This window comes from Scatophagus argus, chromosome 7, assembly GCF_020382885.2.
Source record: "Scatophagus argus isolate fScaArg1 chromosome 7, fScaArg1.pri, whole genome shotgun sequence".
In the NCBI taxonomy this organism is placed as follows: Eukaryota; Metazoa; Chordata; class Actinopteri; family Scatophagidae; genus Scatophagus; species Scatophagus argus.
Window position 1 is genome coordinate 25,318,673 of NC_058499.1, and position 24,715 is coordinate 25,343,387.

Consider the following 24,715-nt stretch of genomic DNA (forward strand, 5'->3'; position numbering starts at 1 on the left):
TTGATTTTATACACCTGTGGCCAATGAAGTGGTTGGAGCAGCTGAATTCAATACTTTTGGCAACATAGTGTTTATGTGTGTGTGTGTGTGTGTTTGCTTGACTGCACAATATTCTCAAATCTCAGCATTAAAATTACTCAAATTATAATTATTCAAATTATTCATTAAGTTTTATAGTTTAAATACCGAAAAGAAAGAGATCCAGAGATCATCCGCTAAGCATTTCAAGATATTAATGACACTTCATCTTGGCAATTTCAAAATCTAGGCAGACAGATAAAAAAATGAAATAGCAAATAACAAGACAGAGCAAAAACAAAACAAATTAACATCTAGTTCTTTTCAATCAAGTTCCTTTAAACTGCGGTTTGCGTTTGTGGTTTGAGTTAGTGTCTCAACTGTAACAACTTTGTGACTTTTTGTGTTTCTGTGTATTAACAGGTTTGACCTCTCAGACAAAGATTACTTCTTCGACAGTAAGACCAGGAGTTCAATAGTGAGTCTGCTGAAGTTTGTCTTTAAAATATCCACCATCAACAAACTATGTTATACACGACCCTGGCCTTTAACTTAAACAATGTGATACATACACAATACTGAATCAGTAAAGCCTGCTTTATTAACAAGAACCAAGGTCTGCCAATCCGTAGATATACATTTACTATTCATATACAGTATTTGCTTTTACTGGCAGTCCCACAGAGATCATGCACTCTCAACTTTCAGAACCATTTCATCTCAGTTTAAAGGAGAAAAAAAAAATAAGAATTTTCTTGATTCAGATTAGAGCTTTATTTTTGTTTTATTAACAAGTTCATGATTGAACATTTGTTTGTTGGTTTGTTTGTTTGATTGACTGATTGATTTTCTCCAGCAGAAAGGTGGATTAAATTCAGTTCTTCTGTTACTCATTCTCTTTCAGGTTTATGAAATACTGAAAAGAACAAAGTGCAAAGCCAAGTACAGCATGGGTAAGTTCTCTCTCTCTCTCTGTCTCTCTCTCTCTCTCTCTCTCTCTCTCTCTCTCTCTCTCTCTCTCATTGCTTAGTAAACAGCATTACACGTGATGAGAAGAACTTCTACTAGTGTGTTCATTCATTTCTTCATACTCCTGCTAAGTGACTAAGAGTCCAGAGGTCATTCATTTGCAGCTAGGTGGAAAATTGGGGGAGTATCAAAGCCACAATCGTTAATGGTTTCTACATAAAACCTTCTGTGGCACACCAATGCTGTTATATGTCACAAACCACAGAATTAATTAAGAATACTTAAAAAAATTCATCATGAAATGTTAAGTGATTCACAAGTCTGCACCAGGTGGTAGAAATTGGTAAAAAGAAGTTTTACATATCTATAGCTTAGCAGTTGTTTTCACAAGTATATTCAAGCAGTTCAAGCAGTGTTAATTAATCAATTAGGTTAAAAACAGTCAGCTGTAGTGATAACCCCCCCACCCCTCCCCCCCAAAAAAAGCAATGACATTTTATGCAGGGAACATAACAGCAGGCTTGTAAGTATTAGCCAACACATTAAGCAGCCATCTGGTTACTGGTGTTGCCCACAAGATTGGGCACAGTGCTGGAAGATGTGTTCATTTACATTTCTTATTGTATGATGTTTTCAAACACATCACAGTATAAGAAATTCACATCATAATCAACTTATGAAAAACTCATCACAACACAATGCTTTCTGGCTCGTGAGTCTTCCAGGTTCACAGCAGTGGGAAACACTGACCGTCACATGACACTACAGGAAGACTAACTCTGTAAACAAAGCTCAAAGACATAGTCTGTGTGTCTGTTGCAGCTGCTGGTGTGGATACCAGCACTGCACTGCAAAATTGCATAATTAAAATTTGATGTTATGGTTTTCTTTTCTTTGATGTATGTCACAAATGACATGAATATGAATTATTTTGTTGGTTTAAAGTTCATTTAAATAAAATCCCATCATCTATTTTTAGCTGAAGAGGTTAGCTGACAAGGTATAGTTATCTGTATGTGCATCTGGTCAACCATCTATACTGTTCACATCAATACTCAGAATTTGTGGGCCTTAAACCAGAAGGGGTGCAGCAGCAGGGGGAGTTAGGCTAAAGTTACTCTATTTATTGTTTATCAGAAAACTATTATTACAGAACATCTTCAAATTGAGCTTTTTTGATTACAAGAGCAAGAGAACTATTTACAGTATGAGTTTTTTTTGTAAACTTTGGTCAGCTATCCATTGAGAATTTTCTTTCATCACAGGTATGGATACAGACACTATTTACTTGCATGACTCTCCTGCTCATGTAATGGTTCCACAAACACCAACTATTCTGCCATGTCAGGCACTTACAGGCAACTCATGCGGCTTAGTTTCCTGCCAATAACAAGGCACAGCAGTTTATGAACTATAAAACAACATCTTATTAATAAAATAGGTCAAAGTACTCATCTTTAGCTTCACCCATTTCATTTTCCATTTCTATATTCTTTCTCTCTTTTTTGAGATTCTTATTACCCTGTCAGCAGGCACAGTCTCTGCTAAATATTTGTTTTTAATCAGCTAAAATCTGTGTAAACCACTACTGCATCTGCCAGGCTCTTTCACAAAACCTACGTATAAGTAATACAGTTCATAGACTGACAGGCCTCAGAACCTCATCTGGGGTCACATTTCACCGAGTTAGGGTATAAAGATGTAGAACCCACCTAGATGTTGTTAATTGCTTTCCTGCCTGTACAACATCCATTGCACGTCTGCCCGTCCTGGGTGAGGGATCCCTCCTCTGTTGCTCACCCTGAGGTTTCTTCCATTTTTTCCTGTTAAAGGTTTTTCTGGGAGTTTTTCCTTAGTCGATGTGAGGGTCGAAGGGCAGAGGATGTTGCTGATGTTATGTTAAGCCCTTTGAGACAAACTGCTTGTAAAAATGGGCTATACAAATAAAGTTGTCTTGTCTTGTCTTAACACCTGTGCATGTGTTTGTTTTCTCTTGGCAGGTATCACTAGTCTCCTGGGTAGTGGTGTCTATACAGCAGCTTACCCTCTTCATGATGTGAGTGTTACCTCACACTGATATCATTATAAATAATACTAGTTCCAAATCATGTGATATGTGTAATGAGTTTCATTTTTGTCAGATGAGTCTTCAAATTATTCCTGGTCAAATAATTGTTATTATTATTTTTTTTAATTCTTGTTTACAGTCTCCAGTCAGTGTGTGCAGTAACTACCTTTTCTCCTTCTTTTTAAGGGAGATATCAATGAGGAGAGTGCAGAGCTCAATGACAGAAAGGTGAGAAAGTAGCTGCTAAACTTATGGAAGCCAGTATAAAAGTGTTCAGAGGCTGGTGTCATGTTTTGCATTTGTACAGCTTTACACATTTGTACATGCACACTCCTCACTGAGACATCCTAGAAGCATGAAATAATCTGTACCACTTTCACTTAAGTTTGGAACACAAACAAAGTGGGTCTGCCTGCATGTGTTAATTGTATGTCAGTCCATGTTATATTTTTTCTCTTGCAATTTAACCCATACTTGGGTCACCTGCTGCTGGGTCCAAAACCAGTGACATATAAAAAGATGGATGACGCATCTCCACTTGCCTGTGCAGTAGTGATGGGGCGGTAGAGGTAGAGTTGCCGTATTGAGTTCCCATCCATACACCCATCAGACACAAGCGCGAGTAGCACTCAGCTGCCAATCATGATCTATAGCATCAGTAGCATCAAATAACTAATTAATGCCAGACTTATCAGAAAAAGAAACAAAACTCTTGAACATATATCAACATGATATGAATTGCCTAAAATTACAGAAACCATCTTTGGGAAGAATTGTTTGATGTGTACTTTTATTTTTTTAGTTTGGCGCATGTCCCATCTACTAAAATGCAAAAGGTTTCAGACTTATACTGCAAGCAGGCTCCAAGGTGCAAACTAGATGTTTTTTCTTCCCTTTTGGGGTGTTCTCATGATGTCCATCTTTATATGCAATCTATGACCCAAAGATACTTTTCAACATGTGTGGAATCCTCCATACCATGGCTCCACATAAATGTCCCATAACAAAACCCAAACAAACAATGCAGTAATTATTTCTACTGACAAGTATTGAGTGTGTATATCCGGAGACACACCAATGAGCTACACTATCCCCTGAAAACTATTGCTGAAAATATCTGCTGCTGAAAATAATGCACTTTTTACCACATATTTATAATTACTTTACCTCAACAGATTTACACAGTCAAATGGTAGATCTAGATAGATAGGGACAGAGCTCATTTGTGTTTTCTATATAAACTATACTTCTAAGGCCAAGCCTAATAATAACCACAAGTAACCCTGCATCTTGGGAACGTAAAGCTCCGGCGTGATAACAGGGAACTATCAACTCTTTAAGATATGATGGTGCCTGGCCGTTCATGACTTTATATGTGAGGAGAAGAATTTTAAACTCTTTTCCTGGATTTTACAGGCAGCCAATGTAGAGAAGCCAGTACGGGAGAAATATGATCTCTAATGCTGGTTCTTGCGAGTAATGGGCAAAAATTCCCATAAAAACACCCTAAAGACCTGTAGAAGGCCTTCCCAGAAGAATGGAGGCCATTTTAGCTGCACAGCCCAAGTCTGCAAAGTCTATGTATTTAGAATGCAGTGTCATTAAAGTCCCTGTTGGTATAATGATCAGGTGGCCCAGTACTTTTGTCCATAAAGTATGTGAACAGGAACTGTATATGAACAGTTTACTGTCACAGGGAACAGGAGAGGGAGCCCACTGCTGCACCGAAGACAAATGTGACAACAAAAGGCGTTAAAGGCATGGTAAAAGTGGACAAATAATGTGACAAAATCCTGCTGACTGTCTTCCCCAGCTTTTGTACGAGGAGTGGGCAAACTACAGTGTCTTCTACAAGTACCAGCCCATCGGACTTGTGAGGTAAGGACATATTTCTTGAGATATAAAATGTTCTGCCAATCATCCCTGCATGGTAACTACCCTGATATTGAAGCATCCTGTATCCTGGAGCTCAGCAGATGGGGTCCATCTGTCCGTACATGAACTGTGTCTCAGCTGTTACCATCCTGCTCCAGGGTTCTTACCTGTTCAAATACTTTTAACTTTTCTCTAATAAAAGGAATGTACTAATGAAAGAAGGGTAAAACATTTCACAGGGCAGAGGTTGTTTTACATTATTTGCTGTTAAAAATGTGTTTAGTTAATGTATCACTATAAATAATCGTTCTTTTAAGCCAACAAAAGTCAAGTGATATTAAATTAAACTTACTTATATCACGTAAAAAATAAATAAATATGAACTTTTTAATTTAAGAGTTATACATCAGTAAGATGCTGAAAAATATGTTTCAATATATCAATCATCATTGATTTTGGGCATTAATAAGATTGGAGCTAAATTTGTATTGTTCATCTCCGCTGTATCATGCAGCCCTCTGTGATTTATTTTCACTTGTACAAAACAAACATTAGATCAAAATGTGTATCTGTTAAAGTGCAACTCTACACAACCCAGAGTATACGCTGTATATATTTGTGTACTTAATATGTGACTTAAAATGTGCACTTTATTTCCAAATTTACTTTCAAATATTATCAGTATCCAGCTCCCCCGTGACCCTGACGGATAAGCGGTATAGAAAATGGATGGATGGATATTATCAGTATTAATATTATAGAGATATTAATACACATATATACATATACTATATCCTATATACATAGGATAAAGTATTTTGGTGTGAAAACCACCATTTTTAATTGAACCAGCTATCCTGTATCATTACAACATGTCTACCGTTTGAAACAGACCAAATCGCTTGACAAATTTGTAAAAAATGTAGTTAGATATGATGATTAGTTCTGAGAGAAAAATGTGGCATGCTGCAATGTTTTTAATTGTGCATTTGTATGGAAATAACTTAATGGAAAATTTCCCGTATTGTAGAGCCACAAAAGTTTAATGAAAGAAAAACAACTAATTAAATCACAGCACAGTATTTACTTGATAGTTAAAATGTAACTGTATGTAATACAATGTACATTACATTACATTGGACCAGTAGCCCATCCTCCTGAGCTGTTCTTTGGAGCTACCAAGCAGTTTAGCAAGCATTGTTATTTTGGGAATGTTAGCTGCTGACATAAGAATTTAGTTCTAAGTGCTGCTGTGTACCCACACAGAGAGGTTATTCAACAATTAAGATCCTTTCAAATTTCTTAAGAAAGGAATATACTAGGCAACATTCAGACTGACTTATGCTCTGCATGGAAACCTCCCCCTGCAAACCTTCGTCAATGCACTGCAGGTGCCTTGTTTGAGAGTAAATAACAGTACCTTAAACAACACGGCCCCAGCAACCCTGGATTAGCAAATCAATTCAGCAACAATTCAGATTCGCATGTCCTGATGCATCTTTTTTCTGTTGTTTAGGAAGTACTTTGGTGAGAAGATTGGTCTGTACTTTGCCTGGTTGGGTCTATATACTCAGATGTTGATACCTGCCTCCCTAGTGGGGGTCATTGTCTTTCTGTATGGATGTGCAACAGTTGATGACAACATACCAAGGTAAACGCATATAACTGTACATACACACTGTTTAACAAAGTCTCAAATAACGAGTAATTTTAATTGGACAACTTGATTGTCAGCCTACCAAATTCTTTAATTAACCCCTCATTCTCTGTAGCTGTTTGTCTTGCTGAAGGTGTTGCTGCTGATTCTACAGGTTCACCTAATGAACGGGAAAACAGTGCAGGGCATCAATTTCATTTGTTGCAGTTTTACTCCGCAATCCCTGAGATCTGAGCTCTCAAGAGAAATCACTTGTGTTGTTAGAGAGGTTGTAAATAAAGCCCTAATAAAACAACTCAAACGAACAGTTCAGTATTTTGGAAAATACTACTAGCTTAGCATCATTAGCTTTGTTCTTGGGATGAGGAGATTAAGTTCAGTCTCATTGCTTTGCATTGAATTAGACTGTGGTCAGCCAAGCCTAGCATAAAGACTTTAAGGAGAGGGAAACAGCTACTCTTGAAACAAGATGAGGTGAATACCAAGCATAGAGCTGGATCTTCTATGGTCTATGGTGCTCCTGAGGACATGATTATGGACTTGCTGTAAAGCCTTGTTTGTGCTTGATGCACTGCAGTGCAATGTTAAAAGTGTGACTCTGTTTGTAATGCACAGACATGTGATTAATATTGATCTTTTAAAGGTGAATAAACAAAGGTCAGTAACAAAAAGAAAAAGAGAAAGAACAAATGTAGAGAGAAGGATATAAAGGAAACAGTTTGATGAATGAGTTGAGAATTTTAGGGACTCCCCTCCTTCCTCTACCTGCTTCTCATCATCCACAGGATATTATGACACATGCCACCAGCTCATTTTTACACTCAGTGCAGACCCACGCCACACACACTCAGTAGTCAGTGTTATTATGGCCCACAACCACACAGTAAGACAAACCAGACCCCCTGGCTGTCTGCATCAGGATGGTCGCACTGTGTTCAGCAGTGTATTGTGTCAGGAAGTTCAATGAGGCTGCCTGACAGAAGTCATTCCATGGAAACTAACGCTTAAGGAGGAATAACTGTTGATTGAAATCTTTTGGCATTTTGAAATCATAAAACCAATTAAAAGGTTGTTATTACCAATAAATTAAGAATATCGAAACGGTTTCATATTTAAAATATAGAATATTTTTGTCTTTTCTGAACATCTCTACAAAATCATTATATTTTTCTATTTAAATATTTAAATTTATTTGTGAATTAATTATTTTTCTGATTTAAACGTGACATGACATGACACCAGGTTTCATGACATGGATGTATGTGCATGTTTTAAATCAAAATACACTTTTTCTGCTGTATTTTGTAACACTTGGTGGCATAGTATGTAAGTCATTTGCACACAACTTCCCTGTTGAGATCAACAGTTAACTTAAGAAGTACAGAAACAAAATCCTCAAGGACAAACAGATGTTTTTGTCGTACATAGGGTAAAGCGCATGGCTCAGGGGCATTGAGAATGTGTGCAATTCCACTGGCTAGTTAAACAGCACATAATCTGGGTGTGAAGTAAGGTGCCAAGCCAAAGGGTTTGTGCATGTGTTGGGTCTCTTAATTAATCACCTTAGTGGCACTCTGATCCACTGTGGGACAGATATCCTCTGTGGTCCTTGGCCAGTAGACCTTCTCCCTCCCCTTTTGTCCCAGCCCTCTGTCCCATCAACTCCATTTGATGGCATAGAAAATGCATCAATATTTAACTGAGGAAAAAGAGCGCTGCCGTGCCCCCAGTGTGTGTAGTGACACACCATAAAGCCAGTTCTGAGAAACTGGCTCATGCTTTCATTTAGAACAGATTAGGTTACTTCGATGCTCTTGCTATTGGATTATCAAAACTTTCAATAGGAAGACCTTAGCTGCCAAGTTCTTATGGGTACAATGAAGCATTGTCACATTGCTCCAATACTTAAATCACTTCACTAGATTCCCATTCAGCAGAGAATTCACTTCGAAATCTGCCTTTAAAAAAGCTGCCAGAACAGAGTCAGATGGAAAACTATGAATGCACCATTGACCCACATGCCATGTTTTCATTACTGCCGATCAGATGTGGAGTTGTTAAATACCTGTGACTTAACAGAGTCATTTGACCAAAAAAAAAAAGCCAGATCTTAGTGGGTGTTAAAGGGTTTTTGTTTGACCAGCATGAATTGGGTATAGGTGATCACAGAAAGCAGAAAGGGACAAAATGTAGGGGCAGTGTGCTGACACTCAGCAGGGTAAGTGGCAGTCTGTAGCCTGTCCAGTCACGCTGCAGCAAAGTTAAGAGGAAGTCTCTTACTTTTTTGTAGTTTGGTTGAATTTTGTCAAATGATGTTACAATCGTAAAACAGTAATTTTGTCAGCAAAGCCGTCTGTCCCATTCCTTCCAAGATGTTGGCTGTAATGCAGTTTTGTTGTTTTGATGACTGAGAGATTCACTGAGATTCATCATCAGGTTTCACTGTGAAAGAAGTCTCCGCTAAAACAGTCTGGAAATATTAGTGTGGATACAGGACATTTTCACAGTTTTAAAAAATCGGACAGTATAGTGTAGCAGTAGTGTAAGCGAATGTCTGACTCAAAAGAAAAAGAGACGTTGCTGTTTGGAAAGAGGAAGCTCCTACATGACAGCCTTACCATGATCTTATAAATAGGTGTGAGAATATAGCAACCATGATGGATAAAGGGATATAGAAAATAGCTGAATGGATGTATGGATGCAGTTCATTTTTTGATGTGTTTTTTGTTAATGCATTTTAAATCTTCCACAGTGACCTAATAATAAATTATTTTTCTATTGTCTTTAACGTTAAGAGCCATAAGGTAGCTCCATCAGCTGCTGAAGAGACAAAATTAATGTAGCAGCCCTTGTTTCTGTTGAGTCTAATGATCAGTCTAAATTATTTATGTCTATGTGTATTGTGTTTCAGCATGGAGATCTGCCACCCAAAGAACAACATCACCATGTGTCCTCTGTGCGACAGAGTGTGCAGTTACTGGAAACTCAGCACTGCCTGTGGAACAGCCCGGGCCAGTCACCTGTTTGACAACCCTGCTACTGTTTTCTTCTCTGTATTCATGGCTCTGTGGGGTGAGTGAAATCACTCGTCCGCTCTAAGAGTTCTACATCCTAGAAAAGTTTTGCGATGAAGATTGTGGTGATATTGAATCGACTCACCATAAACCGTGGACTGCTTAATTATTGTTGCAATATCTTCCACTGCTTGTTCACGTGGTAACTGAGGTACATTTACAACTTAAAATTCAGTTAAAAAGACTGCGGATTTTGCAAATTCAAATGCTGATGGCAGATTTTCACACACAGTGAATGTTATTGTTACTATTAGCTAATGATATGCTAACTCTTGCTCTTGGTATCACTTGATTAGTACTGTAGGTAGTGAGCTAGTTACTGCTCTGTTGTGATGAAGAGAGAGCTGAGCCAAAAGGCAAGGCTCTCGATTTACCGGCCAACCTATGTTCCAACTCTCACCTAGGGTCACGAGCTGTAGGTAGTGACCGAAAGAACAAGATCGCAAATACAAGCAGCCAAAATGAGTTTCCTTCACAGGGTGGCTGGGCTCAGCCTTACAGTTAGGGTGAGAAGCTTGGACATCTGTGAGGAGCTCATAGTAGAGCTGCTGCTCCTCTGCATTGAGAGGGGCCAGTTGAGGTGGTTTGGACATCTGGTTAGGATGCTTCCCGGACATCTCCCTGGGGAGCTGTTTTGGGCATGTCCATCTGGGAAAAGGTCCTGGGGTAGGCCCAGGACACGGTGAAGGGACCATGTCTCTAGCCTGCAATGGGAACACCTTGGTGCCATCCCCTGATGGTTGGCTGCAGTATAAGTCATAAATCCCATAAATCCCACCCCCTCTATAGCAGATGGGACAGGGGACAAACTATAAACTCAAAGTAAATGATGATTTCTCTCATTTCTGTCAAAATTTTTGATTTTTTTTTCTGTTTTCCAGTTCTGTATTTCCTAAACATTACAGTTTTTTCTTTTTTATTTTATGTGTTTTCAAGGGTTTTCTATGAATGGTGGTGGGGAAAAGGTACAGCAGTTTTGAGTAGGTTTCTGGATCTTGCTTGATCAACATCGGATAAGATTAAATTTCTTTGCTGGTGATTTGTTTTGTCAGTGGGTTGGAGTCTGTTGAGGTGAGAGAGTGAATTGAATTTGTTGTGGTCTTACTGACAGTTTCCTTACATTTGTGTTTAAAGTGTGGATCTGAGGGGTGAATATTTGGAACCTCTGAATAGAGTTGCTCTGTCTTGGTTATTTTCAGTGGTCTGGTTTTTTGTGCCATTCAGTTTATTTTTTATTTATTTAATTCATTTAATTTTTTGCCACAGACTGCATGGGTTGGATCTGTAATCACTATCAACCTAAACAACTTGAGCCTGTTCATCATATGGCCCTCAACCCACATACCATTACTTATCAACCCTAGCAAGACTGAAACAAAAAACTAATTCTCACAGTTATTTACCTTGACAAATAATTGTCACCCATAGGATCCAGACACACATCTCCCCTGCTCATTTTACCTGGTGATTCCCAAAGATTTATAGCTGAAGTTTAAAGTGAAATAAATTTCATGTCTGAGTATTCGTCTAATTGTATTCTCTGTCATTCAAAGCTGCTATGTTCATGGAGCATTGGAAGAGGAGGCAGATGAGACTGAACTATGAATGGGACCTGACTGGGTTTGAAGATGAGGAGGTGAGTGGCTCCCAACTCAGCAGAAGACAGCACAGAGTTTGTAGGAGTCTTTAATATCCCTGAGTGGTCATATTCATGTCTGTGCTATTTATGTAGTAAATAGTTTTATATTACTCCACATGTATAGAGACTCCAAAGGACAAAACACATAAAAAAGCAAAAGAACGAATATTAAGGAAATGCTCTCCAAAACCTAAAATTCTCCTAAATTCTCCTAAAATAATAATGATAATGATATGAGAGCATCAGAGTGGCCACCTTGGACATATCAAATTCAACATTTTTGTCGAACAAAATATTGTAAAGCAAATTCTCTGCTGTGAAACGTTATTCTGTTGCATGTAACATCCAAAAGCAGCACAAAAATCTGGCTTTTTCTACTATTGGAAGAGGCCAGATCCCAGCAGCGAGATGACTGCTGCAGGATGCAGTATCTCCTGTATATATCTAGGGTAGCAAACGGTTTGAGGAAACAGGATAGATACTGAGAATGTTAAATTTGTTGCGCTCTATGTGCTGTTTCATGGCTTTTGATGGTCCCAACCACTGGGTGTGTACAACGGACTGTTTGGGATAATTTTAATATCCACCTCCAAATACCCTAAATTTGACTAAACTGGGAGCATGTTTTCAACCAGGCCAACTGTCTAACTGCTGGTCTTTCTTGTTCTATGAATATAGCACAAAAATGTTCACTTTGTTATAAACTTTCATGCAGTCACACTGTGAAAAAAAAAAGAAAAAGATCTAGTGAAATGTTCAGCTACCAAAGAAGACTTCCCACTCACCTGAGTTTTTGTGATCCTCTTTACATACATACTGTACATGCAGTGAAATGAATGGAATAATTTGAATTAAGTTTAAGTCTTGGCTGTTTTTACTAACTTTACCTCACTTCCCTGTCCATCCTCCTCTCTCTCTCTCTCTCTCTCTCTCTCTCTCTCTCTCTCTCTCTCTCTCTCTCTTTGTTTGTTTTTTTTTTTCACAGGAAGCTCTCAAGGTTTGGATAAATTCTTATTATTTTATAAACTCCTCTCTTCTCTTTGTAGCCTTTGTGGTGCTGCTGACCTCTGAAATTCATCACACACATTCCTTTTTTATCCTTATATTTCTCTATGTGTATACTGGTCTGAAGTGTTTACGACATCAACATCAACATGCTCACTGACCATCCTTACTGTATAAACACCAGTTTATATTGGAAATTGATATGCATGGTTTTGCACTAATGCGTTTTTTATATATCTGGCTTCATGTTGGGGTATTATACCATCTTATAAAGCAGAGTTTGAGTATTGAAACCTAAAATACACCACAGAACGACAATATGTAAGTTCATTTTTATTTTTGCTTTTTTTTCATTTTTACATATCTCTAAATGTAAAACAGCTCAGAGAGCACAGGTATTTGTATGCACATTTCACACACATTTCCCATATGTAGGCGAAAGAAAATATGGTGAGAAATTTTGTATGTAACGTACATGGAAGTGGCCAGTACAAATACACTCAGTTACAACTAGTGCAGTTCTTGTTCAAATTGTGCCTGTTCAGAATGGGCTTTTATGCTTTTTAATGCTTATAGCAGCTTTTAAAACTAAATTATCTGAGGACTCATTAGGTAAAACCAGCTCCTTTGAGAAAGAGTGGGTTAAAGCAACCCTCTCTCTGCATAGTTTTGGTTTTAACATCATCTAAGGCTACAAATAATCTAGCGATTCTTTAGACCCTGTTTGTCCGATGCCTGATAATAGAAACGCTGGGCTTCAGACCTAAGATTTGCTGACACACAGATTAACCTAATGTCACAGCAACCCTTTCCCCGAATTGAAGAATTAGTATTTTTACTGAAACACTGGACTTAAATCTTAAAATGGTTATGGCATTTATTTCATATGAGACTGATGTCATCACTGGAGTCATATGCACTTAAGATGATCACTGGTAAATGTGCTCGCATCAGGGTGTGGTAAGGAAAATAACTGAAATGATTTACAGACAGTAACAACAATCTGCAAAGTCATTTCCTCTCTCCTACATGGCCAGAAAATATAACACACAGACTTAATCAAGACCAGTGGCATGCAGTGGCATTTTGAGGTTTCTGCCTTCTAAAAGGCAGTTTTTCCTCGCCTCTCTTGCCAAGTGCTTGCTCTTGGGGAATGTTGGGCTCTCTGTATTACAGTTTAATTAAAGAGTTTGGTCTAGACCTGCTCTAATTGGAAAGTGTCGTGAGATAACTTTTGTTGTGAATTGGCGCTATATACAATACAGTCAATTTCATGTCCTTTACAGAGACTAATCCTATCCAAAATGCAATAATAATCATAAATTACACCTAAATCAATATTGCTATTGATTTACTTGTGAAAACCTTTTAATAAAATGTTGGAAAATATATTTGATATATTTCTATTTAAAGGGTAGGTATAAACAAAGCCATAATATGTCAGTGTAAGCCTATTTAACAGTTATATATGACTTGCAACGTGAAACACAGCAGTATGACATTATGCCAGCAGCTGTGTTTCCCACTGTGAGGGTGAGGTCACAGGAAAATAGCCGCTGTGTGAATATGATCTATGCTAGAGGACGGAGGACTTCTTGTTTGCTTCACCACTTTTCTAGCTTTATTGCTGTTGCTTTCCTTTCTGATATTCACACTGAATGGAGCCTGGGATGGATGTAGAAAAACCATTTAGATATATACAGACATATACAGACATATTTACAAACTACAGCATCAAAATTGTTTAGGGTTGGAATCAGTGAACTCACACACACACAAAATGCTTTCAACTTATTTCTGATAAAAATTGTGCAAGCACAAAAAATACTTGCTGTTGCTTTGTTTTATGAGTTCTTTTTTTTTCATGGTTTGTTTGTTTTTTGGGGGTTTTTTTGCACTAACTACATAAAAATCCCACTCCCAGGTTCCACAAACTGCAGCTGCTTTAACTGCTGTCAGCCTTTACGTTGTGATATTTCCTGTCTTTCAAGGCATAATATGTAGAATATTTAGGTTGCTGTTTGCAAACACACAAGTCAAAGTTAGTCAGTGCTAGACTGTGAATGAGTGGCAGTTTGCATGAACAGTGTAGTGAACCAGATTGCACGTCCTCATATAGTCGGTGCAGTAATGTGCCTCTGCTCAGGTTGCCTGCCTTTAGCTCACCACAGACCTGCGTCTCTTTTTTACAGCCAGAAAAATAGAGACATCCATAACTGGTTCCTGTGTTTTGATAGAGTCCTAATCTCATGCTGATTTTGGCTGAGGGCGACAAAGTGCTAACCAAAGTAGTGAGAAGATAAGGAAATACAGGCAGGAGCCAGGGTCTCTGCAGATACAGACACAAACACACATTTGTGGTGGGTGAGGATTGAAAGAAATCACTTTTGCACGAGTCTATACATCTTTGTTGGGGAATTGCTGCATATTATGCCTTATGTGCTGTGATTCTCCCCTGAGCTTTCACCTCAAGCTGCTCATTTTTGCTTACTGTTTTTATTTTTATTGTAACTATGCATTTTCACTTCATTGTCTTAAACAGTGTTTTGTTTTGTTTTTTACCTAAATTAAAACACTTTCAGTGATTCAGGTGGTGGGTATGACTGGAATCTAATGCTATAGTCTAAATGGTGTGTCCAACAATGCTGCGTCCCTGAAGATGTCAGGGGAAACAAGTGCCACCTTTTAGGGGTGGACAGGGTTACACGTGTGTGTGTGGGGGGGGCAGTGTAGGAAGGGATGATGGAGAGTGTGTGCCTCTCTGAAGTGGAGCTCTTCAAGGCGTGAGATACAGTATGTTTGTCTTACTCTCTCATATTACTATATCAATATCAACTATTACTGGAAGCAGATTTATCAAGATAAAAGCACCCAACACTGCTTGGAAGCAAAGGTGCACTGTCTCAGAGCATCCACAAGGAACAGCCACCACTGAATAGGACTTTAAAGAGCATAATGTACATTTTGTTTGTACGCTTGGGCTGAAGCGTTCTCTTGCAGAGAATACTTCCAAGATCTGTTCTACCCTTACAATCTGTTCTAACACCATTCTTGTTAAATATTTTTGTACTATGTTCACAAGTGTCTCCTAATAAGATATTACCAGCAAAAGAGGCTGAATGAATTCAATAGCATACAAATACATTTCCGATTTTCAAAACACAAGTGAAACAGAGTGTGGTAATTTGCCAGTCCTTTTTATATGTTATATGTGAAAACAGTACAGACAATATATTTAATGTTGTACCTCAACTTTATTTGTATTTGCAAATATATGCTTATTTTGAATTTGTTTTTACAAAAAAAAAAAACACCGATCACCACCAGGCAAACATGTTCATTGGTAGTAGCATAGTAGCAGCAGTAGTAGCAACAGGTAGCAGGTGATATCAAGATTGGGTATGAAAGGGGCTTCCTCAAAAAGATCAGTTGTTCACAACCAAGGATGGAGCAAGGTTCATCACTTTGTCAAACATTACTGTTGGTAAACGTAGTTTGTTTGCAAATGACCTGCATTCTGTTTTTTGCTTTTTGGAATCTGGAGTCCTAAAACAGCTTGTCTCAGGGTCCCATTACCTACATTGTAGTGACACAAATCTGGCTGAAATCAAAATTCCCCTTAATTTGTTCATCTCTTCTGTAGTTATTGTTGAAAGAACAATTAAGCCATTTTCATAAAGTTGTAGTAATCATTAAACCTACCCTAATCAGATCTTCCAAATCCAAGGAAGGCAGTCACTGGGGTATCTGTCTGGTACTTGTTAAGAAATGACTGAAACCTTTTTCTTGGCACACTCATAGAGGATTGCAGCTTTGCCAGGATAACAGGATCAGTCCAGGCTTCTGTGATGGTATCATATGACACAGTAACTCTAGGCTGGGGAACTTTTTGCCTTTTTCTCAATCCACGTAGGACATCCAGCCAACAGTGGCCACCAAAGTGTTGGTTAGCTCTTTACAGTGAAACAGGGCACATTTTGCAAAACCATTTTTAAATGAGGTGTGCATGTTATGAATCCCACAACTCCTAACAGTCTTTAGTTGGGCTCCACCACAATGGTCTCTGTGTTCCACATGTGAGGATGACAGGAGGGGCAGGAGAGGGACTCACATGCACTGATCTCATGAACTAACTTCCAGGTGTGACTGTCCCAGCCACCGAAACAAATAACAGAGAAGCTCGGATTACAACATACAGAGGGAGTGCAACTTCATTCTTTGCTCAGGATGCCATAGTCTACATTATCCTTACATGGCAAACAGTTGTTTGACACTATATTAATATTCAACATATCAGATATTTAACCTTTAGTTGCCATAATTTTATTTTATGACCTTTAAAGATTTGTAAGGAGCTACAGGGCCTTTGTTTTTCTAATTACCTTGAGAGGCTTTCAAATTTTCCATATAATTATGATAATAATGATTTCCATCTGGGAAGTAGAATGAAACATTGTCACTAATTTAGTTTTTCAGTTGATTTATGTCATATTTTTGTGAATAAAAAAGGTTATCATCATATATTATCATTGTATATCAATACTTTCTCATTGTACTTCATCAGGTGTTCCCATGGTAGGTCAGGTTAACAGATATATATACAATCTGTATCAGGTGATTATTGTGTTTAAATGCCCTATTAAAACAGCTCTTGGACAGACCAGATCACCTGGTAATTCCATTTAAACTCCTCTTCTGTGTATTTCACTGTGTGAATGTCTGTCTTTGCTGCTCATGTCACCATCACAGGACCACCCCAGGGCCGAGTATGAATTCAGGGTCATGCAGAAATCTCTGAGCAAAGATCAGAAACCACAGCACAAGGTAATTTATGGCATGTGCTCATTTATATTTTTTGTTTTAAAGCACCTTTTATAGCCTTTCAGTTTCATATCTTTACTTTATTTCCCCATGTGCCTCAAACTCTTTGGTTTATGTACAAGTAGAGTCTCTGAGTCTCTGTGTCTTATGTCTGCATGCTTACTCTTGTGGCAGACAGTGTGTTGTTTATATGCCAGTTGAATCTGTTTGCCTTCAGCTTTCAACATTTGAAACAGAAATAACCAAATCACAAAGTTTTAAATAAGAACTGTGCATCCTCTCTGACTGACAAAGCAGAAACATGTCAGATTTCTTCTTAGTAAAGCACAGCAGTGCAACACCAAGCATGACGATTCTTTGCCCTTTAACACTTCACAGGAGACCACATTTCATCAGAATCAGAATCAGAATAAATAAAGGAATTCTGATTCTGATTCTGATTCTGATTCCGATTTCTGGATTTTCTGAGTTATAGTGCAATCCACTCGATATGTATTTTGTAGTGAATACATTTTATTTATTTTCAGATGGAAAAGCTCTCGTGTCAAGACCGCCTCCCTGCTTATATGACTAACATTGTCATGATGCTGTTAATGGTAAGAACCTGATTCTCTGCATATACCATCCACTGATACACTGATGAGCTACAGAAAGACTGTGGAATTATTATTTTTCTATGTATTCTGTTTGTAATCCTACAAAACCTTTAATTGTCAGATTGGTGTCACATTTGCCATCGTGTTTGGCGTGATCCTTTACCGGATCTCCACCAAAGCCGCTCTTCATATGAGCTCCAATCCAATCACACGGAACCATGTACAATTGACGGTTAAAACTACTGCAGCCATCATCAACCTGGTTGTCATCTTAATACTAGACGAGGTGTATGGAGCCGTGGCACGGTGGCTCACTGTACTAGGTAAGTTTGGTTAGGTGCAGAGTCACATATCAGTTCAATTCAGTTCAGTCTATTTATAAAGCACCAAACTCTAACAAGAGTTATCTCTTCCTAAATAGAGCAGGTCTATACCATACTCTTTAATTTAGTTGTTTTTAATAGAGTGATACCCAGCATTCCCCCATGAGCAAGCACTTAGCAACAGTTATGAGAAAAACTCCCTTTTCAGGCAGAAGGGGCAGCCTTCTTCTTTTTTGTCTCGGTTGAGTGAGAAAGAAAGATGTATGGCAACACAATATCTCTGGAGAAGATTCCACATTAGAAACATGCATTGATGACACATGAATATGTACAGGAGGAGATTAAGATGAGGAGAGAGAAGCTCAGTGCATCATGGGAAGTCCACCAGCAGGTTAAGCCAGCAGCATAACTAGAGGCAAACCTAGGCCGATCCTAATTAAAAGGTTTATCAAAAAAGAAAGTCTATTTTGAATGTAGAGAAGGTGTCTGCTTCCCAGAAACTGAAAGGTGATTCCACAGGAAAGGAGCTTGATAACTAAAGGCTCTGGTTCCCATTGTACTATTGGTGACTCTAGGAACCACAAGAAGCCGTGCATCCTGGGAGTGAGTTCTGAGTTGTGTTCATGGTTTTGATTCACAGGTTATAGTTTTGCTGATGGCCGTAGTGAAGGTTTTATTTTCAAAGGGAACTAACTCTCACATACAATTTCACACCGTTTTTATATGCAGTTACACAGACTTTTGTGATTAATGTAGCTGAATTCGAATATTTAATGCCATTTATATGCACCAATACTTCTCTGATGTAAAAAAGGTAAAAAAGTATGCTATTTCCAGGATTTTATCCATCTCAGGAGTATACCAGTCTACCAGCGCATTCTGCATTGCACATTATATCAACAGTGAAATTACATGACATGATACCCATCAATAGCCCTTTAATTTGTACTGAGGTATGTTTAATGGATGCAGTTACTTTTGTTTTATTTCAATAAAAGCACTTTGGCAAGTGGTAATTAACTTTAAAAGTCTAAAATCAAGTTTCTACTTTGGATGGTAATCCAGAGACTAAAGTTCGAGACCTGATATCCATTTCTTTTTCACACCTACTCTACACAGGCAGGTCTTCTCTTACATACAGTGGTGCTCAATATCATAGCATTCAGTCCAGCATTGCTGAGATTCTGTTCACCATTAATTACAACTGTCTAAAAACCATTTAGGAAATGTCTCATGGCTTCATTATATTAAATGTATATATGTATTATATTAATATTATATATATATTTATATTAAATTACAATAAATTACTGCTCTGGTTGATATTCTGAATTCAATGGTGTTAATTTTATCTTAAAATTATTTCACAATACGTGAAAATTTGGCAATATTATTCTAATGTTTTACCGCTTTTATACTTGTGTGTATTGCCCATGCTCAGACGTTGGTATATGAAATATATGTTGAACTGTTAATTTAAAAAAAAGACCCATTTAATAACAAGCTTTGTGAGATTTGTTCCCCCTGCCAGTGCTAGATTTAGCTAAGCTTGATAAGTTACAGAATGACCTACAAAGCTTAACTTTGTGAGAGACAGATGTATTCAGAATCAGAATCAGCTTTATTTGCCAAGTACGTGTGACCATATAACGAATTTGACTCCGGATTTTTCTCTCTCCTGTGCACCATACAAAATACAAAATAACAAATAATAGTAATAAAAAATAAGAATAATAAGAATAAAGAATTTACAAGAAGAAGAAAAAAACCGAGATAAATATATATATACATGATAAATATATATATATATACATATACATAAACATATTGCCTGTTTATTGCTGCAAATGGTTAAAAAAAAAATAAATAAATAATTACAAAAATAATGAAATTGTCTGTTCATTGTAGAAGTTCCTAAAACAGATAAGAGCTTTGAGGAGCGACTCATCTTCAAGACATTCATTCTCAAGTTTGTCAATGCTTTCAGCCCCATCATCTACATTGCTTTCTTCAGGGGAAGGTTAGTAACCTCACGCTGTATTTAAAGGGCAGTTTCTTTCAGTTGCTCGATAAAAAGATAATAAATGTTGAGAGATAAATGTAAGTAATGTAAGATATATGTTTCAAGAACACAAGTCAAGTCAAGTCAAGTCAACTTTATTTGTATAGCCCATTTTTACAAGCAGTTTGTCTCAAAGGGCTTAACACATTATACATTATATGCTATTAACTCTTCCTTTTTCCCTCCAGACTGGTAGGCAGACCAGGCAGCTACCTGTATGTGTTTGAATCATACAGAATGGAAGAGGTAAGGTTTGCACTTTTACAAATGACCTTAAAGCTAAACCTTTTGTAACCATATACTGAGGTGCTTTTCACATTCTCTTAACGCAAATAAACAACCTCGTGCTCCACTTTGTTAACATACACGTTGTTCTTTTACTTAGGTCGCTAGATGGTTAGCAACTGAAATAAACTAAAACCCAAAGCTTTTATTTATATTATTATCATGCATACTTCTTGGAAATGTTTCATAAAACAAAAACATGTATTGCTGGTAAAAAAAAATATATTCTACTGATTAAGATTTTTTTTGCTGTTGTTACAAAAGGCACTCTACCGACAGAAAGTTTAATTGCTTTAATTCAGATGCCTATTTTGTTGTGAAAACATAGACAATGTATATTAAAAACAAGCAGTGCAACAGCTCTGCAGCAGAAACAGCCTTTTGTATGTATAGCACTCGGCACACAGTTTCCCCTTTAGTAGATACAAGATTCACTATACAGACAAAAGTGTTGGGGCACCTGACCATTATACCAACAGGGACTTACTCAGAATCAGAATTCCTTTATTTATCCTTGTTATCCTTATCCTTTGTACAGACATTGCACTTGCAATTTTCCAGACCAAGAAAAGAAAGTGAAAGATATAAAATAGGATAAAAAACTAAAATAAGTATAAATCTAAAACATAGGTATTAACATGTGTCAGTACATATATACATTGTATATATAAAAGTATGTGTGTCCATCACAGTACAGAGTTCAATAGTTTGATGGCGACAGGCAGGAATGATTTCCTGTGTCGCTCTGTGGTGCACCGTGGCAGTAAGATTCTGTTGCTGAACGAACTCCTGTAGCCGATCAGCACATTGTGGAGAGGGTGAGAGGGAAAGTCCAGTATAGTCCTTATTTTGGACAACATCCTCCTCTCAGACACCACTGTCAGAGAGTCCAGTTCCTCTCCCACAACATGGCTGGCCTTCTTGATGATGCTGTTGAGTCTGTTAGTCTCCCTCACCCTCAGGCAGCTGCCCCAGCAGGTGTTAAAGTCTTTTTATTGCATTCTAAATACATACACAGCTTTGCAGCCATAACAGCTCTAGGTTAGCATACTTGGCTCTGTGTTTGGTGTCACAGTGTGGCCATATATTGTGTTCATCTGGCACTGCCACTGCCTCTGGATTGTCTCCATTAAGCACAAACATATATGTGCTTTCCCATCTCTAATTGAATTGCCTTACCTCTTAAACAGCCTTTATTTTGAGATTTTGCTGGGCTGCCACAGCACTAGCAGTTGCTAATATTATTAGGTGCAAATAATCTACACAAACAGACACACAAACACAGATGCACAGCAAGAGCAGTAATAAGATAAGATAAAATAAGATAAGATAACATAATCCATTATTCATCCCCATAGGTGAAATTTGAGTCTACTGCATACATTGAATGACACATGATAATAACACACATACTGTAAGTATAATTAATAATAATAATAATAATGATGATGATGTGTACAGTAACTGATATGATAATAATAATAACAATGATAATAAAGAAATATGAAATTCATATGAAACAGAAGTCCCAGTACATGAGCCATGAGCTGTCATTAATAAGCTATTCATACAAGTCAACCGTCCTGTAAACCCTACAGTAAGCTCTCATTTTTCTTCCAGCCTACTTGTTCTAACGCATTTTTTACTGTGATGGCCTGTTTACAGTGTACTCATGGAGGCTGTCTGATGGAGCTGTGTATCCAGCTGAGCATTACCATGTTGGGAAAGCAGCTAATTCAGAACAACCTTTTTGAGATAGGCATACCGTAAGTATGCATCACTTTAAACTCATCATTTGTCATTACACATTAAGCTGTCATGAAGTATACAAGACTGGAACATGAAATAATCTTGAACATAAAAGCTCTGTTCTCTGTCAGGTTAGGAACACGCTGAACAAATGCCTGCAGGCACAGAGTACAATATGTGTTCTCAAATTATGTGCAATTTCAGACACTCTTTTATATCACAACTGGCTCATGATTAATTCTAAATATGAAAACTTAATAACAAGTGTGCATATGGTGGTGAGATCATTGTCCCTTTCTCTGTTGAATGATGGTCATGTGATTAAACAGAAACCAGGATGTCTATTTTGAGAAATAAAAGATTTCATAAATGTTTAAATTTGGTTCCCTTGCATTAAATGAATAGTAACAATTGACTATTAACTAGAATAAACAGACTCCCCTCTTTTTAATGGGAATCAGCAGCGTAATAAACAGAACAAAACTAAATTAATCCAAAACTTTATGTAGCTGTTCATGCAAGCATGGTGACATACCACAAGGGAAAAGATGGAAAATGTATACATGCTTGTGTAGTCATATTTCATATGCATGAATGTATGTGTGTGTATTCCTCAGCAAGTTAAAGAAGCTGATTCGCTACATTCAGTCAAAGCAAGGAGCTTTTCAAGAAGAAGAGAGACAGAAGAAGCTGCAGAGATATGAAACTGACCACTTCCTGGAACCATTTGCTGGATTAACACCTGAATATATGGAAATGAGTCAGTATCACACAGTATCGATACACCACTCACACTCACAACTTTGTGGCCTCAGCACCAGAAAAAAACAGAAGCAAAGTACTCAAAAGTATGATTTTACCTGATCTTTAACCTCATGTTTGTACAGATCTCGATACCTTACTGATACCTAAGAATGAATCAAAGCCCACCCATGTTTCATTAGTCTGAATCATGAGATTCATAATCATATTTATTTAAGATGTATTATATTTACTCACTTCTGAAATACTTTTGAGTCAATCAAACAAGAAAGCTAAATATTAAAGAACGAGTGTAGTTGTTTCTAGTTGTTTGTCTTTGTGTGTCGGTCCTGCGATTGACTGGCGACCAGTCCAGGGTGTACCCCGCCTCTTGCTCGTAGTCAGCTGGGATAGGCTCCAGTCCGTGACCCTGACGGATAAGCGGAATAGGAACATGGATGGATGGATAACTAAATTTTATGTCACATCCAAATATACATATATGGATGAAACTGTATAAGCCATCAGCAGCAGCGTTGTCTAAATTCTCGTGACACATCCTGTATGTATGCATTCTAAATGGAAATGCCATATGCATGTTTGTGTTTATGTTCATGCACATGTGGTTACACATCTGGCCCCAGCTTTGAACTTGGGAGACTGGTATCAGTACAGTGCACATTTCTACTTGGTAAGGTGCATCAACGTTATAGGACTTTTGTAATTAAAGGATTTTATCACAGATGTTAGGTGGACAGCTGATGGTAGTGATGACTCTTTTGTCTTCCTCTGTGTCTAGTCATCCAGTTTGGCTTTGTTACATTGTTCGTGGCCTCCTTCCCCCTGGCTCCTCTTTTTGCTTTGCTCAACAACATCATTGAAATACGACTTGATGCCAAGAAATTTGTGACTGAGTTGCGAAGACCAGTGGCAGCAAGAGCCAAAGACATTGGTGGGTTGTGTTCAACATACTGCAGCATAAAATGCATGAAAGTACCCAATAGTAAAAGAATACAGTGAGATCTTTGGTGAAATGTTGCTGAAAAGGTTCCTGCAATCATATTTCTTCAGTGTAGAAAAGGTCTTGATCTATCAACTGATACATACTCTTACGCCTCCAGGTATATGGTACAACATACTGAGAGGGGTAGCAAAAGTGGCTGTCATCATTAATGTAAGTAAAACATATATTCATTTATGCTAAATACACGTACTGTAAAGTCTGTAGGATTCTTTTTTTGCTCTGTACTCCATCAAATTGGATTTGAAACGATGCAATGATAGACAGTGCAGAATTTATTTTGAGTTTCCATTCACATGCATGTCCAAATTTAAACCCATTGAACCCCACACTGTTCACCATACAGTATATGGATGTGAATACTCCCTAACACCCCGTGTTACACCTCTACACAGAGGTATGTAACTAGGTATGTATGATTTTTACCAGTTTAGAAATAGACAAATCCATAGAATGAAGAGATGAGTGGAGATTACAGTGATATTTGCTCTTACAGCACTATGGACATAAACATGGGTTTCTTATTGAACAATAGCTTGCTCATATGTAAGCAGCAATGGCTTATAGACTATGTCAGAAATGTGATCAGGGCCATGGTTTTTACCAGCAATCTGCTCAGTCTTCATTTAGATAAAGGATGAAAAAAAAAGCAAACTAAAAGCAGGGCAGGCATTACAGAACACAAATAAATACCGAGTTTGGCATTCAGTGATGTTGGATGCCCATACACTCACAGAGACATATCCTAAACAGTCATATCACATAATCAACCCACATACAGCAACAAACTGAAAGTGTTCAAGCAACATGTG

At 37.7% G+C, this 24,715-nt stretch overlaps 1 protein-coding gene across 18 annotated transcripts in view; it reads left to right on the forward strand.

The window, feature by feature from the left end:
* Positions 1 to 24,715, forward strand: part of LOC124061724 (anoctamin-1-like) — a 52,666-nt gene that overhangs the window by 21,538 nt on the left and 6,413 nt on the right. For 15 of the 18 annotated variants that reach the window (XR_006843807.1, XR_006843806.1, XM_046393910.1 and 12 more), the window contains 18 exons: positions 442 to 496; positions 923 to 971; positions 2,988 to 3,043; positions 3,242 to 3,283; positions 4,869 to 4,933; positions 6,447 to 6,581; positions 9,499 to 9,659; positions 11,215 to 11,297; positions 12,286 to 12,297; positions 17,055 to 17,129; positions 17,654 to 17,722; positions 17,844 to 18,045; positions 19,954 to 20,065; positions 20,296 to 20,353; positions 22,058 to 22,158; positions 22,759 to 22,901; positions 23,682 to 23,834; positions 24,004 to 24,056. Coding sequence is in view for 16 of the 18 variants with exons in the window: in XM_046393910.1 (XP_046249866.1) it covers positions 442 to 496; positions 923 to 971; positions 2,988 to 3,043; positions 3,242 to 3,283; positions 4,869 to 4,933; positions 6,447 to 6,581; positions 9,499 to 9,659; positions 11,215 to 11,297; positions 12,286 to 12,297; positions 17,055 to 17,129; positions 17,654 to 17,722; positions 17,844 to 18,045; positions 19,954 to 20,065; positions 20,296 to 20,353; positions 22,058 to 22,158; positions 22,759 to 22,901; positions 23,682 to 23,834; positions 24,004 to 24,056 (1,624 nt within the window). In the remaining 2 variants the exon portion in view is untranslated. The remainder of the gene's footprint in view (positions 1 to 441; positions 497 to 922; positions 972 to 2,987; positions 3,044 to 3,241; positions 3,284 to 4,868; positions 4,934 to 6,446; positions 6,582 to 9,498; positions 9,660 to 11,214; positions 11,298 to 12,285; positions 12,298 to 17,054; positions 17,130 to 17,653; positions 17,723 to 17,843; positions 18,046 to 19,953; positions 20,066 to 20,295; positions 20,354 to 22,057; positions 22,159 to 22,758; positions 22,902 to 23,681; positions 23,835 to 24,003; positions 24,057 to 24,715) is intronic. The other 3 variants (XM_046393918.1, XM_046393909.1, XM_046393912.1) reach the window with 1 other exon arrangement.